The sequence below is a fragment of the Peromyscus leucopus genome, chromosome 20, assembly GCF_004664715.2.
Source record: "Peromyscus leucopus breed LL Stock chromosome 20, UCI_PerLeu_2.1, whole genome shotgun sequence".
Lineage (NCBI taxonomy): Eukaryota > Metazoa > Chordata > Mammalia > Rodentia > Cricetidae > Peromyscus > Peromyscus leucopus.
In genome coordinates, this window is record NC_051080.1 from 4,590,066 (window position 1) to 4,614,475 (window position 24,410).

General features: G+C 52.1%; 1 protein-coding gene across 2 annotated transcripts in view; it reads left to right on the forward strand.

The window, feature by feature from the left end:
• Nckap5l (NCK associated protein 5 like) overlaps positions 1-24,410 on the forward strand; it is a 37,219-nt gene that overhangs the window by 5,746 nt on the left and 7,063 nt on the right. Inside the window, exons 2-7 of one of the 2 annotated variants that reach the window (XM_028874608.2) lie at positions 17,611-17,692; positions 19,125-19,253; positions 19,613-19,681; positions 19,775-19,813; positions 20,442-20,561; positions 23,983-24,096. In XM_028874608.2, coding sequence (XP_028730441.1) covers positions 17,687-17,692; positions 19,125-19,253; positions 19,613-19,681; positions 19,775-19,813; positions 20,442-20,561; positions 23,983-24,096 — 477 coding nt within the window. In that variant the 5' untranslated portion in view covers positions 17,611-17,686. The remainder of the gene's footprint in view (positions 1-17,610; positions 17,693-19,124; positions 19,254-19,612; positions 19,682-19,774; positions 19,814-20,441; positions 20,562-23,982; positions 24,097-24,410) is intronic. The other variant, XM_028874609.2, reaches the window with a different exon arrangement.

Sequence of the window (24,410 nt, forward strand, 5' to 3'; positions counted from 1 at the left end):
CCCCCGGGTGAGCACTGCTGGTCTAGATGGCACATAGCTCTCGCCACTTTCTGAGTAGTGCCTCTGTGCCCTCACCACAGACTGGGGACACAGCAGCCTCTCTTACCCCGGAGGAGAAAGGGAGCCAAGACGTCGGCACGCATGGTCAGAGTCCACACGCACATCTGGCCAGGCTGCCTCACCTGCTCCTGGGATGTTTCCTCTGCTTATTCCTGCAGGGCTGTAGATGGACGCAGCCGGGAGAAGCTTTAGAACGAACTTGGCCCATGGTGGTGGTGCAGGCCTGTGATGCCAGCAAGACTCTGTCTCAAATGGCACTTGGGCAAGTCGTTTTTTTTTTTTTGTTTTTTTTTTTTGTTTTTTTTTAATTGTTTTTGGTTTTTGGAAACAAGTGCTTACTCTAGCTCAGACTGGCCTCCTAGAACTCACTAGGTTACAAATTTGAATGGCTTCAAATTTGTAGTCGTTCTTCTGCCTCCCAAACAGTGGATTACAAGTGTGAGCCACTCCGCTTATACGAATTGTATTTTTGGAGTGTTGGTGACGGGACCCAGGCCTTAAGGACATATCCCAGGCGAGGGTTGTACTACCCTTGTACATCCACTGACTCCTCGAGACAGGGTCCCTCTATGTAGCCTCGACTGTCCTGTAACTCTCTGTAGGCGATGCTGGCCTTGAATTTAAGAGATCTGTCTGCCTCTGCTTCCCAGATGCTGAGATTAAAGGCATGCACCCAACCCCAGACTCCTTATATATTTCAAAAGTTATTTTAGCCAGGCATGGTGGCACATGCCTTTAATCCCAGCACCCTGTGAGTTTGAGGCCAGCTTGGCCTACATAATGGGCCTACATAGTGAAACTCTGTCTCAAAAAAAAAAAAAAATGTATTTTAGAGTAAGGTGTTCTGTAGCCCTGTACTGGGGTCACAGCATGAGAGGTGTATGTTATGCTTGAAGTTTAGAATTTTATTTTGTTTTGTTTTTTTTTGTTTGGTTGTTTGGGGGGGGGGCAGGTTGGGAGAAGGCATTGTTTGGTTTGGTTTTTGTTTTTTTGAGACAGGGTTTCTCTTTGTAGCCCTGGCTGTTCTGAAATTCAGTCTGTAGACCAGGCTGGCCTTGAACTCACAGAGATCCGCCCGCCTCTGCCTCCCGAGTGCTGGGATTAAAGGTGTGCACCACCACCACATGTGCAGCCTAGAGTTTAATTCTTCACTCGATTTTTTTTTTTTTTCACAAAGTTGAAAAATCAAACTAGTTTTTAGAAAGGCGTGCAGTGAGAACTCATCCCCCATCTTCACCCCCTCTCCTGGATAGCATCTTACTGGTTTCTCACTCAAGCGTCCAGCTGTTCTGTCTTTGCTGAGGATCCAATCCAGTACCTGGTGTGTGCTCGGCAAACCCCCGACCACTGAGCTACGGCTCTCACTGCGTAGCCCGCCAGCCTGATCTGCAAATAGAAGCCTCCTGCCTCAGCTTTCCCAGTGCTAGGGTTACAGGTGTGCGTCACTGTGCTTGCCTGCAGAGTTTCTTTATACTAGAGCAGACAAACACACACACGCGTGGATTCTCTTTCCCCTCACCTACACTGTCCGTCTGTTCCCTGACTGGTTGGCAACCCTGAGCATTAAAGGGGTTCCCCACGCCTCTGGCTGCAGGCTGCTGTGGCAAAGTCACATGAACTTCAGATGTTCTTTCTGACAGCTATAGAGGCCGAGGGGTACAGTACCAAGCATGTGACAAACACTCAGTGTCTTGCAAAGGACGGATTTCCGGTTCAGAGATAAAGCCTTCTCATTGTATTCCCGTGTGCTAGAAAGCGTCTAGAGGTTCCTCCAGGAGTTAGACAGATGAAAGAGGCCTGAGGAGCCAGGCTGTAATTAAGGCCTCTGTGTTTTGTTTTTGTTCTTGTTCAAAACAGATCTCACTGTATTCCAGGCTGACCTTGAACCTGAACTTTGGTAATCTTTCTCTCTCAGCCCCTTGAGTATTGAGGTTACAGGCATGAGCTACCACTACCAGTTCGTAGCCTCTCTTGTAAGGGCACTGATTTCATCCTCAAGGACACCACCCCAACCTCGTCACCTCTCAGCGACCCCCACTCCTTATACTCTCACCCTGAAACTGAGGATGTCGTGGGGAGTGGTTTACAGGTGTTACAGCCAGAGCACCCACCTCAGGTTCCCGCACTGGATTACAAATCACTGTCAGAATTCATCGGCCAAACGCTGATCTTCACTCAGATGCCGGGATTCATGTCCAAACCAGCTGCGGAGGAATTTTTAAGCTGTGCGAGGCCACTCATGAAGCCAGCAGATATTTTAGAACTTCCTATCAAGACAGCCCACATTTATCAAGCGACTAAACAGTTGTAAAATGCAGCTGTGATAAGGGCTGAAAAGGAAGGCCGGGTGCAGGCAGCCCCATGTGGTTGTCACATACTGTATACGTGTAATTAGGGTACCGTGCCCCATAAATCACTACAAATCTACGTCGACTTGAGAGAAAAGGCATGTACTGTAAGAGTGAGTACTCGCAGGACCTGCCCCAGCCTGGTGCGTATTTGTGTGAGCGGAGGCGCGTGCCGAGCTGTGTGGCTGGGCACTGCTGGAAGCAGGCGGCCGGCCAAGGCTGCAGATCCGCACCACGTGAGCCGAGTGCTGCCTTCACAGCCCGGCTCAGTGGTTCTGTTCCCTCCACTTCCCGAGTGTGGGGACGTCCTAGGCCCTTGACTTCCTCTGTCCAAGACGGAGACTCCCCCTTCTCTGCCAGATGGTGCTGATGGTGCTCCGTCTTTTCTCCCCCACCCTGAGCCCACAGCCCTGCCAAAGCTAAAACCTGCTTTCCCTCCCTGCTGCCGATGGGAAGTTTGGGGGTGTTCGTTTCTCATTTCCTCTGTAGACAGCACCTCACTTCCTGTGCCCCCTCCCCAGAAGGCGGCCAACACTCTTGCCTCTGCCCTCTGCCCTCCCTTTCCTCTCCTCCCCGCCCTGCTTCCCTGGGAAGCCTTCAGGCCTTGAGAACGGCAACATCAAAGCAGGCTGCTAGTTCCCAAAGGCCCCATGAGTGACACACCAACCACACCACCACCCTTTGTGGCCCGCTGGTTCTGCCCAACCACAGCCCCTTCCATGATACCATCCTTCTGTACCCAGCTGGCAGAGATGTCAAAGAGGACTCGCTCCCATTTTACAGAGAATAAAATTGAAGCCCAGAGGTGTTCATGGCCTTTCTCAGTCTCTCCTGGGGTCAGGCTCTAGCCAGAACCAGAATCCAGAAATTGCACTTCCATGTGCAGGCAGATGAGAAAGAGCAGAGAGTGGGAGTCTGTCAGTGAAGTGGACCTACAGTCCCCTCCAGGTCCAAACTGCCAGCTTAGGAGGGGGCATCTGGGCTTGACCCACTGGAGTTACCTGGGTGCAGAAGGCCGGCCAGAGCCTGTTTCTGTTTCAAAGAAATCCTGGGACAGAGCTTGGAGGAGCGGGTACTGGGGTTAAGCCTGCGGAGCTGGAAGGCTCCCGGACCAGCTTTCTGGGACTGTAGGTGAGCCTGGACCAGCCCAGCAGTCGCCTCCGCTGTCCCCTCCCCAGGCCTCTGGCTCTGGCCTTCCCGAAAGCCCCAGCATGGGTCTCTGATTACACCCAGGGTCCCTCTCACCCCCTTTTTAATGTGTGTTTGGCGCATGCTTGTGTGTGCAGGTGTGTGTGTGTGTGTGTGTGTGTGTGTGTGTGTGTGCAGGTGTGTTCCTAGGGCAGAAGGTGGCACTGGTGTTGTGTTCTGTCACTTTCTGCCTCCTCCCCTTGAGACATGTTCTCTCATGAACCTGAAGCCAGCGGGCTCTGGGATCCAGCCGTCTCTACTCTCCCCGTGCTGGGGTTAGAAGCAGAGGTGGCCATGCCGGGCTTGTATTCGTGTATTGGGGGTACAAACAGGTCCTCTTGAGTGAACTGCAGCAAACACTCCCGCGGTCTCCCATCCTGTGTCCAGTATAGGACTCCTTCTTACCCAGGGATGAGAGAAGAGTCGGTGTCCACGCTAGATCAGGACTGAGGAGCACTCGGCTCTGGGCGCCCTCAGATCCACCGCGCTGAGTTGTTCAGTTCACGCCCGCAGCCCAAGTTCGCTGCGTCCTTTCTTCATGTGCACACTGCCTCTGCAGAGGGAGCAGATCAACCAATGAAAAGTGCGCACATTTTTGTAGACAGGGTTTCTGTGTGTAGCCCTGGCTGGCTTCGAACTCACAGAGATCTGCCTGCCTCTGGTTCTCGAGTGCTGGGATTAAAGACGTGCGCCACCACGCCTGGCTTACAGTGTATTTTTTGTTGTTTGGTTTTGTTGTTGTTTGTTGTAGTAGTACTGGGGATTGAACCTAGGGCTTTACCAAGGTACCCAGGCTAGCCATAGCCTCTGTCTACAGCTCAGAATGGCTTTGGACTTCAAATCCTCCTGCCTCAACCTCCTGAATAGCTGAGATTACAGGTCTGTGCCACCAGGCCCAGCTCAACATGGTAGCTTGGCATGTTTTCAGAGTCACTAAATCAAGCTAATTAGCATATGCATGGCCTCTTATGTAGCTGAAAGCTTGACCAGTGCTGTCCCATTCTCAAGCCTCAGCCCCTGGTAACTGCCATTTTACTCTGAAACTACACAGTCCACTTTTTCCGATCTCACGTATAAAGGAGAAAGCGCGTGCGTGCTGTAGGTACGTTTGTGCACCTGACTTGTTTATTTTAGCACAACGTCCTCCAGATTCTTCATGTTGTGGCAAATGACAAGATTTCCTTCATTTTTAAGATTGAATAGTATGCCGGCGTGTTTGGGGTCTTGATTGGTTTGTTGTTCATCTTAGGACACTGATTCCGTGTCAGGCTCTTGTCATAATGTGCAGTCAGCACGGGTGCAGATAGCTTTGACCGCCGGTTCCATGTCCTTCGGCTGCATCCTCAGTAGGGGTTGCTGGGGATGGGGCGTTTCTATGTGGGTATTTCGAAGGGCCTCTGTACGGCTTCCAGTAAGCACTGTACCAGTTCACACTCATGCCAGCCACACTCCCTCTTCTCTGGGTCTTGACCAACACGCGTTCTCTTTCACCTTTTTGACAAAGCTATTGTAATAAGTAGGAGGTGATGTCTCATTGTGTTTGATTTCTATTTCCCTGATGGTTGGTGATGGCGAGCATTATTTATACATTTATTGGCCATTTGAACATCTTTTGAGAAATGCCATTTCAGGTCATTTGTCCGTTTAATTTTTTTTTTCCTAACATTTATTCATTTGTGTTCTCAGGATTAAACTCTGGTCATCAGGCTTTGTGGCAAGCGCCTTTACCCACTTTTAAATTAGGGCATATTTGTTTACTTTGAGTTGAGTTCTTCATATATCTTTAATGTTTTTAGTTTTTTTATATATATTTATGGGTGTTTTGCCTGCATATCTTGTCTATGTGCCACCGTGTATCTGGTGACCAAAGAGGCCAGCTGTCACATCCCCTGGAATTGAAGTTACAGACAGCTGTGAGCATCCATGTCGGTGCTGGGAATCGAATCCAGGTCCTCTGGAGGAGCAGGCCGCCATCCTAGGCACTGAGCCGCCTCTCCAGCACGGACACTTCTGGTATTAACCCTGTCGGGTGTGTGGTTCACAAACATTTTCCCTGCTGTAAGTTATCTCCTCATGTTGCTGATCGGCTCATCAGTCGGTTGGCGTGCAGCTTTTTGGTTTAATAGGATCCCATTTAGCTGGTTTTACTTTGGTTTGAGGCACTGTAATCCCCAGACTTCTTGCCTATACAGTTCTGTGGGGCTTTCACGCCATCCTGCTTTGACTGCTGTAGCTTTGGAGGAGAATTTTCAGTTAGACCTCCGGTTTTGTTCTTTTTGCTCAAGATTGCCTTGTCTACTCAGTTTTTTATTGACTTTTTTTTTTTTTTTTTTTCTGTTTCTGTGAAAACTGCCATTGGGGTTTTGATAGGGGTTGCATTGAATTTGTAGATCGCTGACCAGCTGACTGGAGATTCCAGCAGTGCAGTCCATGGACATACACTGTCTTTGGTTTAGTTGTGTTTTCTTCGGTTCCCGTCATCTGTTTGCAGGTTTCTGTGGAGAGGTCTTGTCTCTTCTTTGGTTTATTCTGAAGTATTTTACTGTTTCGTGGTTACCATTTTATTTTAATTGTATGGCGTTTGCCTGCCTGTATGTCTGTGTACTACCTGCCGGCCTGGTGCCCTCAGAGGGTAGAAGAGGGTGTCAGGTCCCCTGGAACTGGAGTTACAGACAGTTGTGAGATACATGTGGGTTCTGGGAATTGAACCCAGGTCCTCTGGAAGAGCCATCTTTCCAGCACCCTTAACTTATTTTTTTTTAAGATTTAAACTTTTTTTTTAAAAATGAGTTTAGGAGGTTTGAACCTTTGGTGGGTGAGGGGTTTGAGACAGAGTCTCGATGGGTGCCCCTGGCTGGCCTGGAGTGTACAGGGATCCACCCCTTCTTACGTAGTTTCCTGGGACTGAGCTCAGGTCGTCAGGGTTACTCAGCCAGTGCTGTGTACTCAGCGAGTGTCTCACCGCCCTTAACTTATTTTCTATGCCACATTATAGAATGCTGCTGGCTTTCATACATGTGTATGTTACATCCCTCACTGGACTGTAGAGTCCAAGAAATCCAGGAAGAGCTCATCTAGCTCTGAACGAACTGCCCGAGAGCCCAGCGTCGTGTCCATCCAGGTGACCTGTTACAGGGTTGGAGGGAGTCGCCCAGGCCTGGGCAGGAGCTGAGAGCTTTTTGGTTTTGTTATTTTCTCTTTCACAATGCTAGAAATTGAATCTAGGGCCTGGTGCAGACGAAGTGAGCACCTCAGGCACTCAGCTGTATCCCCGGCCAGAAAGGACGGACATGCTGGCGGGGCAGGGCGGGGCGGGGCGGGGTTCGAAAGGACGTGAGAGAAAACCCGAAACTCAGCAGCAAGCTGGAGTTTGAGCAGTGAAAATAGTGATGTTCTACTGGATTATAAAACAAACAACAAAACTTAATTAATCCCGATAATAGAAGTATATAAGTGGAGATGGGGTCAACTCTTCCTTATGGAAGGACTTCCAGTTAATGAATAATGTACGAGGGCTGAGGGAAATTGAGCGATATTATTTCCCATAAGCAAGATCAATTGATGAATCCTAAAATCAGTAGGTGGAAATATGAGAAGCAGAATGGTTGTATAATCTTAACGTATTGCCTTCCAGAATATTAATTGCAAAGAGAAAATATAGTGTGTTTTGTTTGAGTTCGGATATTTGGTTTTTTGGAGAGTCTCACTATATAGCCTGGGCTAGCCTGTACTTACTATGTAGACCAGGCTGGCCGCAAACTCATAGTGATCGCCTGCCTCTGACTCAGGATCAAAGGTGTTCAATGCCAGGCTGAGCCAAGCTTTATTATTGTTGTTGTTGTTGTTGTTGTTGTTGTTGTCTTACTAGGGATTACATCCAAGAACAGATGGAAACCAGTCCCTCTGCGTGTGCAGTAAAGACGTTGCAGGTGACTCCCACCTTACCAGAGACCGAGTTAGAGCACCCTCCCTCCTGAAATGAGCACACGCTGAGAGGCGCTGTCTGCTGGCCTCCCGGCACAGCCAGCTTGATCAGCAAGAGTTAGCATCATGCAAACCCAAGTTAGGAAGATAGTCTCCAAAATGTTCCAGGTCCCTTCCAAAGTATCCAGGTCCAGAAAGACTTAAAGAGCTGCCGTGACCTGGTGACTGACTGTCATGTGGGATTCTGGGACAGCAGTAGGAAAGCTGGTATGTGAATAAATCCTATGATTTCATATTCTAAAAATTGTTCTGCTAAAGAAAACCATACAAGTGGTAACATGCTACTATATATTTTAAATATACACACAAACACACATACACGCACAGAAGAATATGAGAAGTTGGAAAGCTGGGAAAAGTCCAAGATCAAAATGATCCCCTTAAGGAAATAACTGTTCTCCCACAGAATGGAGTGAAATGTTTACAAACCATAGGTCCTAAAGGGGTTTGTCTCTAGGACATGTAAACACTGATGTCTAGAAAACCCAGTTTGAAAATGGACAGAGGATCAAACACTTCTCCAAGTAAAACTTTAAAAATGGGGGGTGGGGGGTCGGAAAGATGGCTCAGCTGTCACTGGCTGCTCTTCCAGAGGACCCAGATTCAGTCACCAGCACCCACATGGTGGCTAAAAAATGGCCAACATTGTGGATCACCTGGGAATCATCATCCAGAACCACAAGGAAGAACTGGTATGGTGGAATGCATAATTAGTCCTAGCACTCAGAAGGCAGAGGCAGGAGGATCTGTTGTGAATTCAAAGCCAGCCTGGTCTACATAGTTCCAGACCACCCAGAGCTATATAGCTACAAAACAAAACCGTAGTGAAATACCAGTTCACACTGTCAAAAGTGACTGGGGTCAGAAAACCAGCTAACAAGCGGTGAAGGTGTGAAGAAACTGCAACCCTCATCCTTTGGTGCAATGTCAACACTGTGTCTGCTTTGGAAGACAGTCTGGTGTTTCCTGGAACAGCTAGACCTGGGTCCTGTGGCCCAGCATCTCCATAGATCGCTAAGAGAACTGAAAACAGCAGCCATACACAAGCGTGCCCGTAGATGATATGATTCCTACTAGTCAGAGGCGGAGACAGCCCCAGTGCTCACCTTCAGGTGAGCAGATAAACAGAACGTGGGCTGTGCACACAGACTCGGCCGTAAGGAGGAGTTTACAGCAATAAAGCTTACAACATGGGTGAACTCTGAACACACTGTGAACAGGGTGAAAGGAGCCAGTCACAGCAGGCCACTTACTGTGTGACTCCATTCCAGCACAACGCCCAGAATAAAGAGAGCGTGGAGACAGGAGACAGACAGTGCTTCCCTAGGGCTAGACTGTGGGAGCGGCTAAGGAGAAATACAAGAATGCCCTCAAGTGGGTGTGCTTGGCGCACTTACCCGAGTAAGGGAAACCCGTTGAGTTGTCTGTCCTTTTTGTGTGGATGTCCTCGGAGGCAAGGGCCCAAGTACCCCAGGCTAGCCTTCAGCGTGAGATCCCCTCATCTGCGCATGCCGAGATGGTGTGCCACCGTGCCCAGCGCGTACACTGTGAGTGGTGGGTGGTATGGATGAGTTCTGCTGCCGGGCTTGGTGGGGAAATGCTGGAGGAAGTGCCCAGAGACGGGGAGGGAAATGCTGGCCGGATTTGCTGTTGCCGCGACGCTGCTACTCGGGACCTGAGTACAGAAGTGAGAAGCACTTCTGATAGTTAGTTTGGGTTTTGTTCTTTGGGGTGTTTCGTTTGGTTTTGTTTTCTTGTTTTTGTTTTGTTTTTGAGAAACTTGGTGTCGTGTGACAAAACTTTTTCTGGAGAGACACAACACACACATCTACTCACCCCAGATAGGGAACCCACAATGGACCAGAGTATGGATACCACTAGAGCCCAGCTTGGCGAACCTTTCAGTTTTATTGGGGTCACTTACAGGAGCAGAAGTGACTCACAGACAGCTCTGTCATGGAAGCGACTAGCATGAGTGACAGCTCCCAAAGCTGGGGACCTGGAGCGCACTGCACAGCCTGCGGCAGCTCGGCAAGCATCCTTTCCAGGTGCCTCGGGGTTTGAACCCTCTCCAGGCAGCTGGGCTGCCCTCTGCTTCCTCCTGGCAGCTGCTCTGGTCTCTGACTCGTCTTTGCAGCTTTTTCCCGCCGGGAGTCTTCACTGCAGCTCAGCTCTTTTGATCCGAGGGGCTCAGCTTTTATTGCTTACTAGAGGATGAGCAGGTAGGGAGGATTCCTTTTGAGGGTCTTACCATGTAGCGTTCAGGGCCTGGAACTCAGTGTGTAGACCAGGCTAGCCATGAGCTCATAGAGGCCAACCCTCCTGCCTCTCTGCCTCTGGAGCTCTGGGATTAAAGATGTGCACCACCATGCCTGGTGAGAAGATTCTTATAGGACTAGAAAAAATGTCCCTGCATGAAATTAGAGGGGACTCCTGCTGGTGGCTTCTTAACCATCTGGGGACATGGGATGGTAGCCAACAGGAGCTTGGCTCTTCAAAACTGGTTCAAGCCTGGACGGCAGTGGCACAGGCCTTTAATCCCAGCACTTGGGAGGCAGAGGCAGGTGGATCTCTGAGTTCGAGGCCAGCCTGACCCAGGACAGGCACCAAAACTACAAAGAGAAACCCTGTCTCGAAACACAAAACAAAACAACAACAAAAAAGCTGGTTCAATCTGGCCCTTGTGAATCCCTGGAATCTCATGACTAGGGAAGTGGGAGAGCGGGAGTTCAGGCCAGCCTCAGCCACCGTAAAATGGTGGGTGGGCGGACGGGTGGACGGACAGATGGACAGACAGATAGATGATGGGTGGATATGATCCTTATGGTGGATGAATAGATTAGATAGATAGATATGATGGATGGATGGATAGATGATAGATGGATGATGGATAGATAGCTAGATACAGATTATAGTTAGATGATAGATAAGATGGATGGATGGCTATGATCCATATGATGAATAGATAGATTAGAGATAGATAATTGATAAATTATAGATGATAGAGAGATAGATACGCTAGATGGATAGACAGACAGATGAACAGATACATAGAACTTAATTTCTCAGGTTAGCCCTCATCCCCACCTTTGGGGAGTGGTAACGTGATAGAGTGAACGTTTCCTCTCAGTCCTGGGTGGCTCTGTTCTGGAGGTGATGACTGCAGTAGCCTGGCTGCCGGAGTGTTCGTCCCTGGGTTTGATCTCCAGCACGGCAAAGGCAGAATGAGACAGAACAGCCAGGTGTGCCTCTCAAGCCGTTCGGTGTGTGAGCTCTCTTTTTTAAGGGAAGACTGGTTTAGTCTGTAGTTTACGTGCTTCATTCAAACCGTTGCTTTAGACTTGTGGCAGGATAGAGATGTGGTAGCCAAGAACTAAGACTGTTAACTATTTCATTCACTTAAAAATAAGGTGAGTCGGGGCTGGAGAGATGGCTCAGCAGTTAAGAGCACTGGCTGCCCTTCCAGAGGCCTGAGTTCAATTCCCAGCACCTACATGGGGCTCACAACCATCTACAATGTGATCCAATGCCCTCTTCTGTCATGGAGAGAGAGAGAGAGAGAGAGAGAGAGAGAGAGAGAGAGAGAGAGAGAGAGAGAGAGGAGAGAACAATAATAGAATAATAATAATAATAAAACCCACCTGCACTAGGCGGTGGTGGTGCACACCTTTAATCCCAGCACTCGTGAGGCAGAGGCAGGCAGATCTGGTCTACAGTGTGAGTTCCAGGACAGCCACGGCTACAAAGAGAAACTCTGTCTCGAGAAACCAAAATAAATAAGTAAATAAAACCTGTCTGGACCCTTAATCCAGGTAATCAAGAAGCAGAAGTAGATAGATCTCTGAGTTCAAGGCCAGCCTGGTTTATATAGCAAGTTCCACCCTGTACCAGGCTTTTTCATTTGGGCCACCAGCCAGCTTCCAAATCACGACACAGAAACTTATTAGTTTTGAACGGTCGGCCTAGCTTAGGCACATTTCTGGCTAGCTCTTTTAACTTAAATGAACCTGCTTCTCTACCTGTTGTCTTGGGCTTATTGCCTTTCTTACTTCTGTCTGTCTGTCTTTCACTACTTCTCTGTGGCTGGCTGGCAGCTCCCTTGTTCTCTCCTCGTTCTTCCTTCTCTGGAGCCCAAAGAGCCTAGCTGTCTCCTCCTATTTATTCTCCCTGCCCGGCAGCCCCGCCTATCCCTCTCCTGCCTAGCTACTGGCTGTTGAGCTTTTTATTAGACCAATCAGGTGCCTTAGGCAGGCAAGGTGGAACAGATGCAACATATTTCCTTATAATTAAACAAATGCAACATAAACAAAAGTAACACACCTTTATACGGTTAAAGTAATATTCTGTAGTAAACAAATGTAGCACATATTTGCCTAGTTAAACTAATATTCCACAACACCACCCAGCCAGGGCTATATAGTGAGAGATGTCTCAAAAAAAAAAACAACAAAAACAAAAATAATGAAGTAAAATAAAAATTTAAGAAATAATAAAAGTGATAACATATTTTATGAAAATAATTATATATTCTGTAACAAAAGAGGGGATGTCAGTGTTGTCAATTTTTGCAAATCTGGCATCTGATTTGGTAGAAAGCCGAGAGATATCACATCTGCTTCCATGTCAGTGTGTCATCATCGTGGACGTCGTGGGCTGCATAGTCTTTGGGAAATGCCACTAGAGACTTAGGAGAGAAGGAGAGGAGAGTAATTAAGGTAGACGGTGTCTTCTTATTATGAAAATAGTTTTTACCTTGTGGACTGCTTGACAGGGCTTCAGGGTCCCCAGGCCACTCTTTGAGAGTTACTGTTCTAGAACAGTCTCCACGTAGTGGGAAAGGGCTTGTTCCTGAGAGATTGGATCGCCGTAAGTCACACAGCAGCTAAATTGTGGAGCTGTGCCGGGCTGTGCCCTGCCTTCTGGTCTGAGGTTTTTCGCATCCCCTTAGCTGGGCCGGGCTGGCTCTTGGCTGGCCTTTTGGGAGTGGGGCCTAGGCTGCCTGGCTGCTGAGCCCCTGGTGTGTGGTCCTATAAATAAACCCATTGTGTCGAAACCCCTTCCCTCTCCCACCTCCAGCAGCTGCTATTTTTGTTGTTGGGTTATGCCTTGGACAGGGAACAGCAGAGCTCTGAGAGCCGAGGTGAGGAATGTTGAAATCTAGAAGACTTAGGGGGCTAATAACATGCCGCCCTGCCTAGGAGGGGAGGCCTGTTCCTGCTAGGAATTGGGTTTGGAAGAACTTGCACTTCTGTGGTAGGATCTTAGAGTGCCCCGAAAGGAGTTGGAGGGAGGATGCGGCAGGCCTTACTGCAGAAGGGCCACTGCATCTCTGGACCAGTTGTCTGACAGGACACACACACACACACACACACACACACACACACACACACACACGCCACTCTTGTCTGCCTCCTTTCCCAATTCTGGTCGGAATTCTTAGGCACTTTGGGCTAGAGATGCAGTGGACTCTCAGGTCTTCCCCAGTCCCTGCTCACACCGTCTGCAGCCCAGAGCTGCTCTTAGCGTGCCGTGTGCCTGCTGTGGGTGTGAAGGTTACTGTTTGCAAGTGGAGTCCTGGGTGTGACAGACTGGGATTCCAGAAAGCAGCTGGCAGGGGAGCTGAGCTGGTTGGTTTCCCAGAGGATTCTTTTATTTAAGCGAGTCTCTGCCTCCCTGCAGCTGCCCACCCCACCCCACCCCACCGCCTGCCCCTGGCTTTTCTCCCAGGAGGACTGTTGGGGGAACAGCTGGGAAGTGAGAGCCTCCTCAGGGCCAGAAGGCCTTGGCTGATGGCTCAGGTGAGGAGACACACACACACACACACACACACACACACACACACACACACAGTGTGTGCAAACCCCAGGCCCTGACTAGAGAAGAAGAAGATGGGGGCACAGACCTCTGCTGTCCTTGGCTGACTAAATGCCAGTATGGCAAGATCTCTTGAGGTGCAGGAACTTCTGACTTTCCTAACCATCTAGATTTGGGGGGGGGGGCGCGAAGGCCCTGAGCTTTGTATGCACCAGACCTGGTGTTGGGATTGGGAGATAAGGGTGGTTTCATGACTGATTAGAGGTAACGATGGCTCAATTCATTGAGAAAAGATGCCAGGTTACCCAGGCATTTCTTTATCTGTTTGTGGCCAGGTTTTCTGTAGCCCAGGATGGCCGGATTCCTTTACCTCTCCCTTCTAAGGCCTGGATTACAGGCATGAGCCACCGTATCTTTGGGCTTAAAGTTTTTACTTCATTTATTTATTTTTGGTTTTCATTCATCTTGCTTTTTAAGACAGGGTCTCACTCTAATCCAGGCTGGTGTGGTATATCTTACTACATATCCCAGATTCCCTCAACTCCCAGCTGTCCTCCTGCCTCAGTGTCAAGATGACCGGTGTGAACCACACACCTGGCCCACCAGACACTTGTAATCCACAGTTCTCCCTCCCTGTCTGCTGCCACCTCAGAGCTCTCTGCCCCCCCCCCCTCCACACTGAGGTCACTTTCCTGAGAATCAGGCCCTGTGAGAGGAGGGCCTCTTGTTTGCAATTCTGGCAGAAGCTTCCAGTTCAAGTTAGAGTTTCCAAACCCAGCTGCTTCGTCCCTACCCAGCCTGGTTGGCATGGAGTGCTCCGATCCAGCCTTTCTGGTGTACTAGGAAGCCATATGGAGGATGTCTGAAATCCTAGGATGCAAGCCTGGGTTTTCCCCAGCAACTGGTGTGACCAAGCACAGGACCTTGGGGCCCCCAGGGAGGAGGAGAGTGCTTGGCCTCAGAGGCACAATGACATCCCACAAGTACAGCCTCTGGAGAAACAACTGAAGCTGGCTTTAATGCGACCCGTCATCAGGAGGGTTCCTGTTGAGTTTGGCTTGGAGCTGGAGGTGATCCTGTCACTGGTGCATTCTGGTATTCCCTAGAGGGCCACAGGAAGTTTCTTTGAAAAATCTTTAAATTTTTTCAAGAATAAATGGCTCTCACTATGTAGCCCAGGCTGGCTTTGAACTCATGATACATCTACCTAAACTCCTTAGTGTTCCAAATTTGTGCCGGCACACTAGCTTCTTTTATAAATCTTCAGCTCCAGCACCTTCAAGGTGGCTCAGGATGTAAAGTCATTTCCCAGCAAGCCTACCAACCTAGACCCACACGGTAGGAGGAGGGAACCAACTCCCACGAGTTACCCACTGCCCTCCCTGTGTGAGATGTGACACAGGCCCAGGCATCCCTCCACCCCCCCCCACACACACACACACGAATGTAATAAATATAAAAACGTATTCTGCTCGCACCCTGGCCCCACATATAGGCAGAGACGCAGGTACAGATCTGCTTCTCCTCAGCACCGAGTTTAAGTACAGGGCTTGTCCTGTGACCCATCCCCAGCACGGGCTGACAGCTTCCTGCTCTCTGCTTTGGAAGCCTGCAGACTCCATCCTGAGTTGGCACAGGCCTCTGGTGAAGGAACAGCGGTGTTTCTCCCTCAGTGAGAAGGACTCAGTCTTCCTTGTGGCAACACTTGCAGAGAGCTGCAGGAGAGACTGTCACTCGGGGTGGCTTAGAAACATCAAGTCGGGGCTGGAGAGATGGCTCAGGGGTTGAGAGCACTGGCTGCTCTTCCAGAGGTCCCGAGTTCAATTCCCAGTACCCACATGGCAGCTCACACCAGTCTGTAACTCCAGTTTCAGGGGACCCTGACACCCATGGCAAAAATACAAATGCACATAAAAATAAAATATATTTAAAATAATAATAAAATAAATAAATAATAAAATTAATTAATTAATTAAAGGGGAAAAAAGAAAGAAATGTCAGGTCATCCAGTACATCCCTGTGAAACTCGACACCTGCCTCTGCATCAGTAGGGTTCAGATTTGGAGAGGGTGGTGCTTCTCTTTGGGATGTGTTGGGTCTCCACCTACTTCAGCACCTAAAACTCCAGTGACCTCAAGTTCTGGCCCTCGCTCCTGACTGGGATGCTTTCTTATCGCTTATGAAATTACCTCTGTCCTCTTTTGGGTTTTGCTTTGTGTTGGGCTTCCCCTAGCTTCAGCTTTATCATTTCTGGACCCTGCCCTGTTTATCCCATTCTCCTCCTCCACCTTCCCAGGGCACAGATGTGTGCACATGTGCTCACTGCCCTTCCCGGGGGGTGCTGTGGAGAAAACAGTGCAAGCCAGAGGGAGAGCTGGTGACCGCTGGGCATCAGGAGCCACAGACTAGAGCTGGGGATGATATGGAGATCCCAGAGTGGAGGGTGAGGGCAGAACTGTCGAAGGGTGAATGTAACCTGGGGCCTTCTGAGTCTTAACCCTTATATGTGGGTGGGAAGGGAAATACTTCTTAAGATTGTTCTCATTTTTCCCAGGCCCCCATTTCTAAATATATCAAATGAGATAATGTCGGCAGCAAATCAAGTTATACTCAGCTCATTTGACAACGTTAAAACAACAAAGGGCTTTATTTCTCTAAAGGCTCATTATGTTTATATGTGTGAGTGTTTTGCCTGCATTCTGTAAGTGCGCCACATGTGTGCAGTACCCTTGGAGGTCAGGAGAAGGTGATGAATCCCCCGGAACTAGACTTACAGGTGCTTGTGAGCTGCCCTGTGGGTGCTGGGAACTGAACCCTGTTCTTCTACAAGAGCAGCCCGTGCTCCTAACCACCGAGGCATCTCACCAACTGCCAGGACTGTACGTTTTTTGTGGAGTGTTTAAAAATAAGTATTACATAGTTCTTCCTTTCCTGCCCACTACGGAACACATGCACACAAGGAAGGAAGACGTCTTGGGCCGGGGGTTGTAGCTCAGAGGCAGAAGCTTGCCCGGCATGCCCCATGGCCTCTGGCCCTGCCCTCTGCCCCGGTCCAGAAACAATCAGAAAGGCTTCTCTCTGCCTGTTATCTCTGGCCTCGAAACTGCTCACTGACTCGAGTGAGAAGGCAGGGAGCGCCCTGTGAAGACTGCGCCTGCCCTGTGCTGACAGGCCAGGGGACCCGAAGGGAAGGTCCTCAGAGGACAGAGCAGGCCAGGCTAGGCAGCGCCCAAGACCTAAGACCCTTAGCCCTGCAGCTAAGACCCGAGTGTGGAGGGCCTGGAACTCAGGCTTACTGTGTATGAGCCCAAGTCCCAGCAGGCTTTGCTGCCCGATCAGCACGTGCTGCTATCAGAATGTCCAGTGAGTTCACGCTGGACACCGTATCCATTATCTCATTGTGTCCTGCATCTGCCCTCTGTACTGAGTAGCCTTATCCCCATTTCCTAAGCCCGGAGAGTAATTCTCTGGAGCAGTATCTCGACTCGAGTCCGTCCAGCTGTGGCGCTCCAGGAGTCCACGCAGCAGGCTCTGGCCACCGTGGCCCCGGGGCTGTGCAGAGCCTGCGTGTAAGTTGTTCCGTGTAGCTGACAGGAAAGCCTGAGTGTGTTCAGCTGAGACCACAAAGGAGGGTATCCATGCCTGTCCAGTGTGAACCGGTCACATGATTGTGGCAGAGCCTTTACCCTGAGAAAGCCGATAACCCCGGCCAAGGTTGTTAGAGAGCTTGAATGCGAGGATACAGGAGAGAGTTCCAACACTGTGTGCACACGGGGTAGATGCGGTGTATGCTAGGGCGGCCGTTCCTCTGTTTGCTCTCAAATACAAGCATTGGTAACAGAATTCATCTCCTCCTCCTCTGATCTGCAAAGATTGAAGAAGACAGTGTGGCTTTCAGAGGGTCACCTGGACAGTTGGTCTGACCTGTGAGGCGAATGACTTCTGGCTGAAAGCTGGGGACCTTGGCACTGGCCCTTTCCTCTGCCCCGAGTACCTTTCCCCTCCTGGGGTCTCATCTAGACCTCGTGCAGGCCTCTGCCTGTTGTCAGACCCAGGTGTTGTCTCGTGCCTCACGGCGTCCGCTAAGGAGAAGAAACTTTGAGAGCAGAACGGCAGGGCTCTCGGCTGGCACTTAGGCCCTGCACCTGGCATAAAGCCACAGCCCACAGGCACCGAGAGAGTGCATCACTGATATCATCTCCCTGTTTCTTTACAGGTGAGGTGACCGATCTGGCTGCCAGAGTGAACGTGCCAGCCTGGGTGAGGGACAGAGGCCGGTGAGCAGCCTGCGCATGCTGGTGAGGGACCGAGGGGAGGGCTGGGGGCCAGAGAGGCAGCGCTGTGCCTCAGGGTGGAGAGTGAGGTTTGGGCGCCGAGAGCCTCCCTCCTCTGGGATCCAAAATGTCTAGTGCCTTTCATGGGGCCTTTAATCAGGCAAGGAGGAGGCAACGGAGCCCCTCCCGCCAAGGTTCCCCGTTTACAGTGTATTGTTCATGACTTTTGTGTCGCGGTGCCCAGAGGGCCTGACAGGAACACCTGATGGGAGAGGCGTTTGGGCTTTTGGCAAAAAAGAGGTTGCGGAGTGGCTTTGTCGGGTGGCAAAAGTGTGAGCTGAAAACCGTTCACGACCTACTGACCAGGAAGCTGGGAGGGTGACTGTAGGGACTGGGCTGTGTCCTCCAAAGGTCCTAAAGACCGCAGAGTCTCTCAGAGTGCTGAGGCCAGACAGGGAATGTGCTCAGGACGAGCCCATGGGGGGCATCTCATAGTCAAGCCAGGACATGATGGGACGCAGATGAGAGACGGAGCCTTGGCATTTAAAGCTAACAGCAACGGCAAGGGCCTCATTGACTGGAGGAACAGCACACTGCCTACCAGAGCTCCGCTGGGCCTGTGTGGCCTGGGTAGACTAGTCTCTGGTCTCCAGTCTGTCTCCTGCATGCTCTGGAGTCCCAGGAGAGGCCCCCTGACTGCATCCTGGGTCTATTTCTCGAGGACAGTGTGAGTTTGGGCAGGGAAGTGAGTGTTGTACTCATGTGCCCGGAAGCTGGCAGCCGCGGTCAGGGGACCAGAACAGAAGCACAGGCCGGGCTTGAGAGCCCAGGCGACAGTGGGGAGACCTGGCTGAGCTGCAAGACAGGAGCATCAAGGGTGCCTGCGGAGAGGTCAGCAAAGCTGCCCGAGCACCGGGACCAGTGGCGGCTTGAAGCTCTCAGGGTCCCTGGGTCATTTGAAGGGAGAGTGTCGGAGGCACACAGGACACTTCCCGCTGTGCCAAGGAAGTGAGCTACAATGTGGGTGCTGGGAACTGAACCTGGGTCCTCTGGAAGAGCAGCCAGCCCTCCACACAGCTGAGCCATGTCTCCAGCCCGCCTTACCTTTTCAGATCACCTTGGCAGACTTGATTTGTACGTGTCAACAGCGAGTAAGATCAGTTGAGGCTGGTGTTATTTTGTAAACAGGGACATCGCTTCACCGGACAGCTGACTGATTTGCCAGCGTGTGGTGGATCCTAGCAGAGAATTTGGGGTCTAGGCCCCTAAGCAGGGTTTGGGGGAGAGCTGGGGTTTCTATAGCCCCTGCCCTAAGAGCAAACAGGGGTCACCCAGCCTGACCTGAGTTGTTGCGTCATCCCAAGTGTGACGGGTCACCGAAGAGTTGGTCGTCCTCCTCCTCATTTCTCCTCTTGCCTGTGAGTACCCTGCCAGGGCTTCGCTCTCTTGTTCCCAGGGCCTGACACCCAAGGCCATGGAGCCGCCCGCCGGGGGCACTGGAAGCCTGAGGCCAGCGGCTGGTGACGACAGCAGCGTGGAGCTGGGCACCTGCCACGAGCTTCTGCACCGACTTCGGGAGCTGGAGGTGTGTGGTGGCAGACGGGGTGGGCAGCGGTGTGGGCAGGACCCTGGTCAGGGCTGCCCCCCCAGGTCAGTGTGGAGAAGGCTCGCCAGGCTGGAGAGGCCGGGGGCTTGGTGAGGTTCCCCTGAAGAGCCCCTCCTTCACTCGCCAGCTGGGCTGGCGGCCTGGGAACAAGACACATGCACAGGGGTGAGCTGGCGCACCCCAAGTGTCTCCCCACACTTACGACTGGGCTGCTCCAGGGAAAGTGGTGGTCAATAGGGCCCAGGAGTTGACGGACAAGGCAGAGCTCATCCATCCCTTTCCCTGACCTGAGGTAAGAATGAGCCACCAACCTTCCCCTTTCCACCTCACCCCTGCAGGCAGAGAACTCGGCGCTGGCCCAGGCCAATGAGAACCAGCGGGAGACTTACGAGCGCTGTCTGGATGAGGTCCGTGGGGCGTTGCCAAAGGACAGTGTAGGGATGGGATGGGTGGGATGGGTGGGCACGGTGCCAGCTCAGCTCCTGGCTTTCTGTCCCCAGGTGGCCAACCACGTGGTGCAGGCCCTGCTGAACCAGAAGGTGAGCAGGTCCAGGAAGCTTCCGGTGCTGCCCCCCCCCAGCCGCCCCGATAGACCAGGGTGTAGTCAGGCCACCCTGGACTCCGGAGGCCTGCCCAGTCAAACCTGCACTAGGGACCAGAGGAAAGAGCTAGGAGGGGCTGCCTTTGGCCCTCCCTCCTCGTGCCCCCGCCCCCACTCTCTCTGAGGCCCATTTTTCTCTACCGGTTGGCAAAGGGGTTAGGTAAGGCCAGATCCGGTCTCTGAACTATGGGAACTCTGGACTCAGCGCTTCCCTTCCCCGGAGCCCAGCTGATTTCTCTAGGTTGTGATGGCCTCCAAAGCAGTACTGACGTACGGGGCTAAGTGGCCTTGACATGTCTCCTGAGGATTGCTGTGACATGAGCCACTTGACTTTGGGGTCTCCGTGTCTTAGGTGGCCTTTCCTTGACATGATTTCTAGAGGGAGGAAGCCAGCTCCGGAATGGTGACAGTGACAGACACTGGCCTTCCTGGCCCATTAGTAGTCAGCCTAGAGGATGCATCCCCGGGGCTGTCGCCGTGAATGCGGCTGGCTGGGGATGGTCTGCTCGTTTCACTGTCCCTTCTTGCCTCCCCACCTCTGCCTCCTGCACCTCCTGGGCGGACAGGACCTGCGAGAGGAGTGTATCAAGCTGAAGAAGAGGGTGTTCGACCTGGAGCGACAGAACCAGATGCTGAGCACACTCCTGCAGCAGAAGCTGCAGCTCACAGCCAGCTCCCTCCCTCAGGTGGGCAGAGCGCCTCCCCTTTCTCCCCGGAGTCCGCTTCTGCGGCCCTGTGGGCACTCTGTGCTGTTCCCCTCAGAGGAGAGGGGTGTGAGGTGTCCTCAACGCAGGGCTGCGGCCATGCAGGGAAGACCTACCAGACCGGCAGGCCCGGACCTCAGCTGAGGGAAAACTCACTGAGTCCCCCCTCAGACTTAGCGGTCACCCCATTTCCAGGTTCTCCCCCACAGCTGGACAGCATCCTTTGTTGTTGTTGTTGGACAGGATCTCACTCTGTAGCCCTGGCTGACCTTAAACTTGAGGCAATTCTCCTGCCTCAGCTACCCAAGTACTGAGATGATAAGTATGGCCCTCCCTCCCTCCCAGTGTACCCTTCTTATTGACAGAGAAAATTCGAATTTGCTCCAGCTGTGTGGGGAGTTGGGCGGAGGCTACAGATGCAGTTATTTCCAGCTCCCTGGAGGCCCCTGTGGCCACTGACGTGGCTCCTTCTAGCCAGGGACAGGGCAGGGCTAAGCATAAGCAACCCTTAGCTTCGTGTCACAGAGAGGACACGAAAGGCTCGTCGCCATGGTAACTGAATGTCCATGGCTGTACCTACTGGCCTCTGGCTCACACCTTCACTGGCACTGGTTTCTGCTGCCCTGGGAACAGTGGGAGGCTCTGGGGATGGGTCCTGGGTTCAGCTGCCACTGGTGCCACTCTGTCAGGAACCCTAAGGATGGGGTGCGACACAGAGAGAAGGTCAAGAACGGTCTAGAAGTCGAGGGGAGCAGCCAGCCCCTTCCCCCATCCTGACAAGAAAAGGAGTCCTTTAGCGGGGAGGAGCAGAGCCGGGTCTGTCTGAACTTGTGTCTCTCTGGATAACGCAGCCTGGCGTCCGATCCCGAGCTGGTCCCCAGGCAGCAGGGCCGAGTCTGCAGTCACTGCCGCCCTGCTGGTGGGCGCTGCAGGGCTCATCCCCAGAACCCCCGAGGCCTAGCCCTCAGCAGGCTCCCCCGATTTCAGTGACTAGGGCCACTGGGGGTTTGTCGGGTAGATCCCTCTAGCCTGGGTTACCATGGTGCAATGGAAAATTACAGACCTTGGCCTCAAAGAAACTGGGGTTGGGTTTCTAACTGAACTGTTTCTTAGCTAAGTGTGACCTCGGGCAGAGTATCAAACTGTGCAAACTGTAGGTTTTCCTCTTATAAATGGGCATAAAAAAATGCTTACATTACATGTTGTTGCAGGGATTAAATGAGATACTATAGAGTGCTTAGTCCACAGAAAGTTAGTATATGGCAGCAGTTTAGTATTATTAATGTGATCCCCGGGGTGCGCTTCTCCAGGTTGAAAGCTCCGTCGAGCAGACACTAATTCAGCTCTGCTCTTGTGAGCCATGCCGTTGCCAGTGCCCGGGGAACTGAACTGACTCTCAAGGCCCTGTGGGTGTTACATCCTGTGCAGGGTGGGTGTGGCCCTGGAAGGCCGAGACCACTAAGCGGCATGTCCGTGCACAGCCGTGCTACAGAGTCAAGTGTGGCCGTGCTGCTCATCCCAGGATGGGGACAGCTGGCCCTCGGAGCAGGACTGGGGGCCTGGGGGCCTGGGGAGATGACTTATTCAGTGGTATTAGCGTATTAGTCAGGGCAGTGTTTAATCCCAGCACCCCGTGTAAAAAGCTGGACATGACGCTGTGCACTTACAGTTCAGGCTCCGGGGAGCTGGCGACAGGAAGGTCTCTAGCTCGCTAGCCAGCCAGCTGGAATACTCATTGAGCTCAGGCCCCACTGATGGACCCTGTCTCACCAGACAAGGCGGACGGCTCCTGAGGGACAGCGCTGACATGCACGCGCACGCGCGCGCACACACACACACACACACACACAGTTCCTGTAAGAAAATGACATTGGACCTGTGTAGGTGGGAAGGAGAATGACCATCTATAGACGCTGTGGAGAAGGAAGCCCCATGGAGAGGACACTCGAGGGTGGTGCGTGTCAGCGTGGCTGGAAGGACGTGTGAGAAGATGGCCAGTAACAAAAGCTGGAGCTGCGGTCTTGAAGAATCCGCAGGCTGGAGGGGAGGAGATCTAGAGTGGGCAACGGCCAGGAACGGCCGGGAAGGAGGCCCTGTAGCAGGAAAGTACTTTAGGAAAAAGATGTGTTAGCTCCCGTGTGCAAGACTAAAAAGCCGCTGAACGGGGTCATTGGAATGCCAAGCATTGTCCAGGCCAGAAGTGGGAAGATCTGGGCTGCACACGGCCAAAGGCAAGGCCCAGGTGCTGCGAGGGTGTGAAGGCTGTGAGGGATGAGGGTGTGTGAAGGGTTCGAGCTGAGTCGTTCCCGGTCAGCATGCCAGAAGAACTCAGTTCTCAACAACCACGCGAGAGCAAAGCAGGGAGCCCAGGACTGCACCCTCCTTGTTAGACGTTTCACATGAGACCGCTGGGGGACACAGAATGGTGGTTTCTGCCTTTTCGTGTGTGTGTGTGTGTGTGTGTGTGTGTGTGTGTGTGTGTGTGTGTGAGAGAGAGAGAGAGAGAGAGAGAGAGAGAGAGAGAGAGAGCGAGCGCCTTGGGTGTGACATCTCCTTCAGACACTGTCCACCTTGTCCTGGAGGGACGCAGGAAAGGAAGAGGATGTCTCACTGGCCTTTTGCTAATGACAAGCTGGGACGGACAAGGGCATGCCACTGCGCCTGGCTTTTTTTACACGTGGGTACCAGGGATGGAAACATTTAGGCTTCGTGCTCACATAGCAACTACTGATCTGTCTCCCCAGCTCAGCTCACCTGCCCCAGTTCGTTTCTTCTTGTGTGTCTATGTATGTGTGGTATGCGTGCATGTGCATGGACACATGTATGTGTGTACACTTGCACGTAGAGTCCAGAGGTTGGTGTGTCTTCCTCAGTTGCTCTTCCCCACCTTATACTGAGGGAGGGTATCTCACTTGAACACAGAGCCATCTTGCTTCAGGGAGCCGGCCCTTGTCTTCTGTGGGCTGGAATTACAGGCTCCCATGCCCACCTGGCATTGATATGAATGCTGGGGATCTGAATCCTGCGCCTCGTGGTTGCCTAGCACTCCGCCCACTGAGCCATCCTACCAGTCCTGCCTTGGTTGTCTTCAGCCCTTCCATCTCCGTGTTCTCAGATCCTAGGTGGTCAGAACAGGAAGGGACCTTCATGGTAGTTTATAAGTGGAAGCAAAGTTGTGTTGGAGCCGAGATAGGCACACTGGGTTAGACTTACGGCGGTCTCTGGGCCCAGGACATCTCTCCCGACCCAAATCCCGTGTGCCACCTGGACCCGCCCTGTCTTCGGCTCTCCGGCTTTAGGCTGGCAGAAGAGCCGTATCGTGGGTCAGCGACATGGCTGGAGGGGCGGGTGGGTCGGAATGCCTGGCTCTGTGAGGGTCGGTGACAGCTGTGACTCTCTGCAGATCCCGCTCACCCCGCTCCAGACACCATCCGAGCCACCAGCCTCCCCGTCCCTGAACGCCGCTGAGGATCCAGCCGCCTCGCTGCCCTTAGGACACAGTGCTGGGCACAGAGAGGTAGGAGCGGGCTGAGCTGTGTGTCCGAGTGCCTAGAGGCTCCTAACAAGCCTGAGGGGAAGGGCTGTTTCCTGGGCACAGGCTCCTGGCCAGGCTGGAAGTGTGAGCCCTCAGCTGTCCCCTCAGCCCAAGAAAAACAGGCCCGCCCCTCCCCCAGCCACGGCCTGCAAGCAGATGCATGAAGTCATGCGGCGGGAGTCAGAGCTCACACTTGCAGCCTCGTTCTGTGCCGGGTACCAACTATGCAGGACACCTTGGGGCTCTTTTCTTTATGGGGCTAAGCGTTATTACCATCTCATTTCACAACTGACACC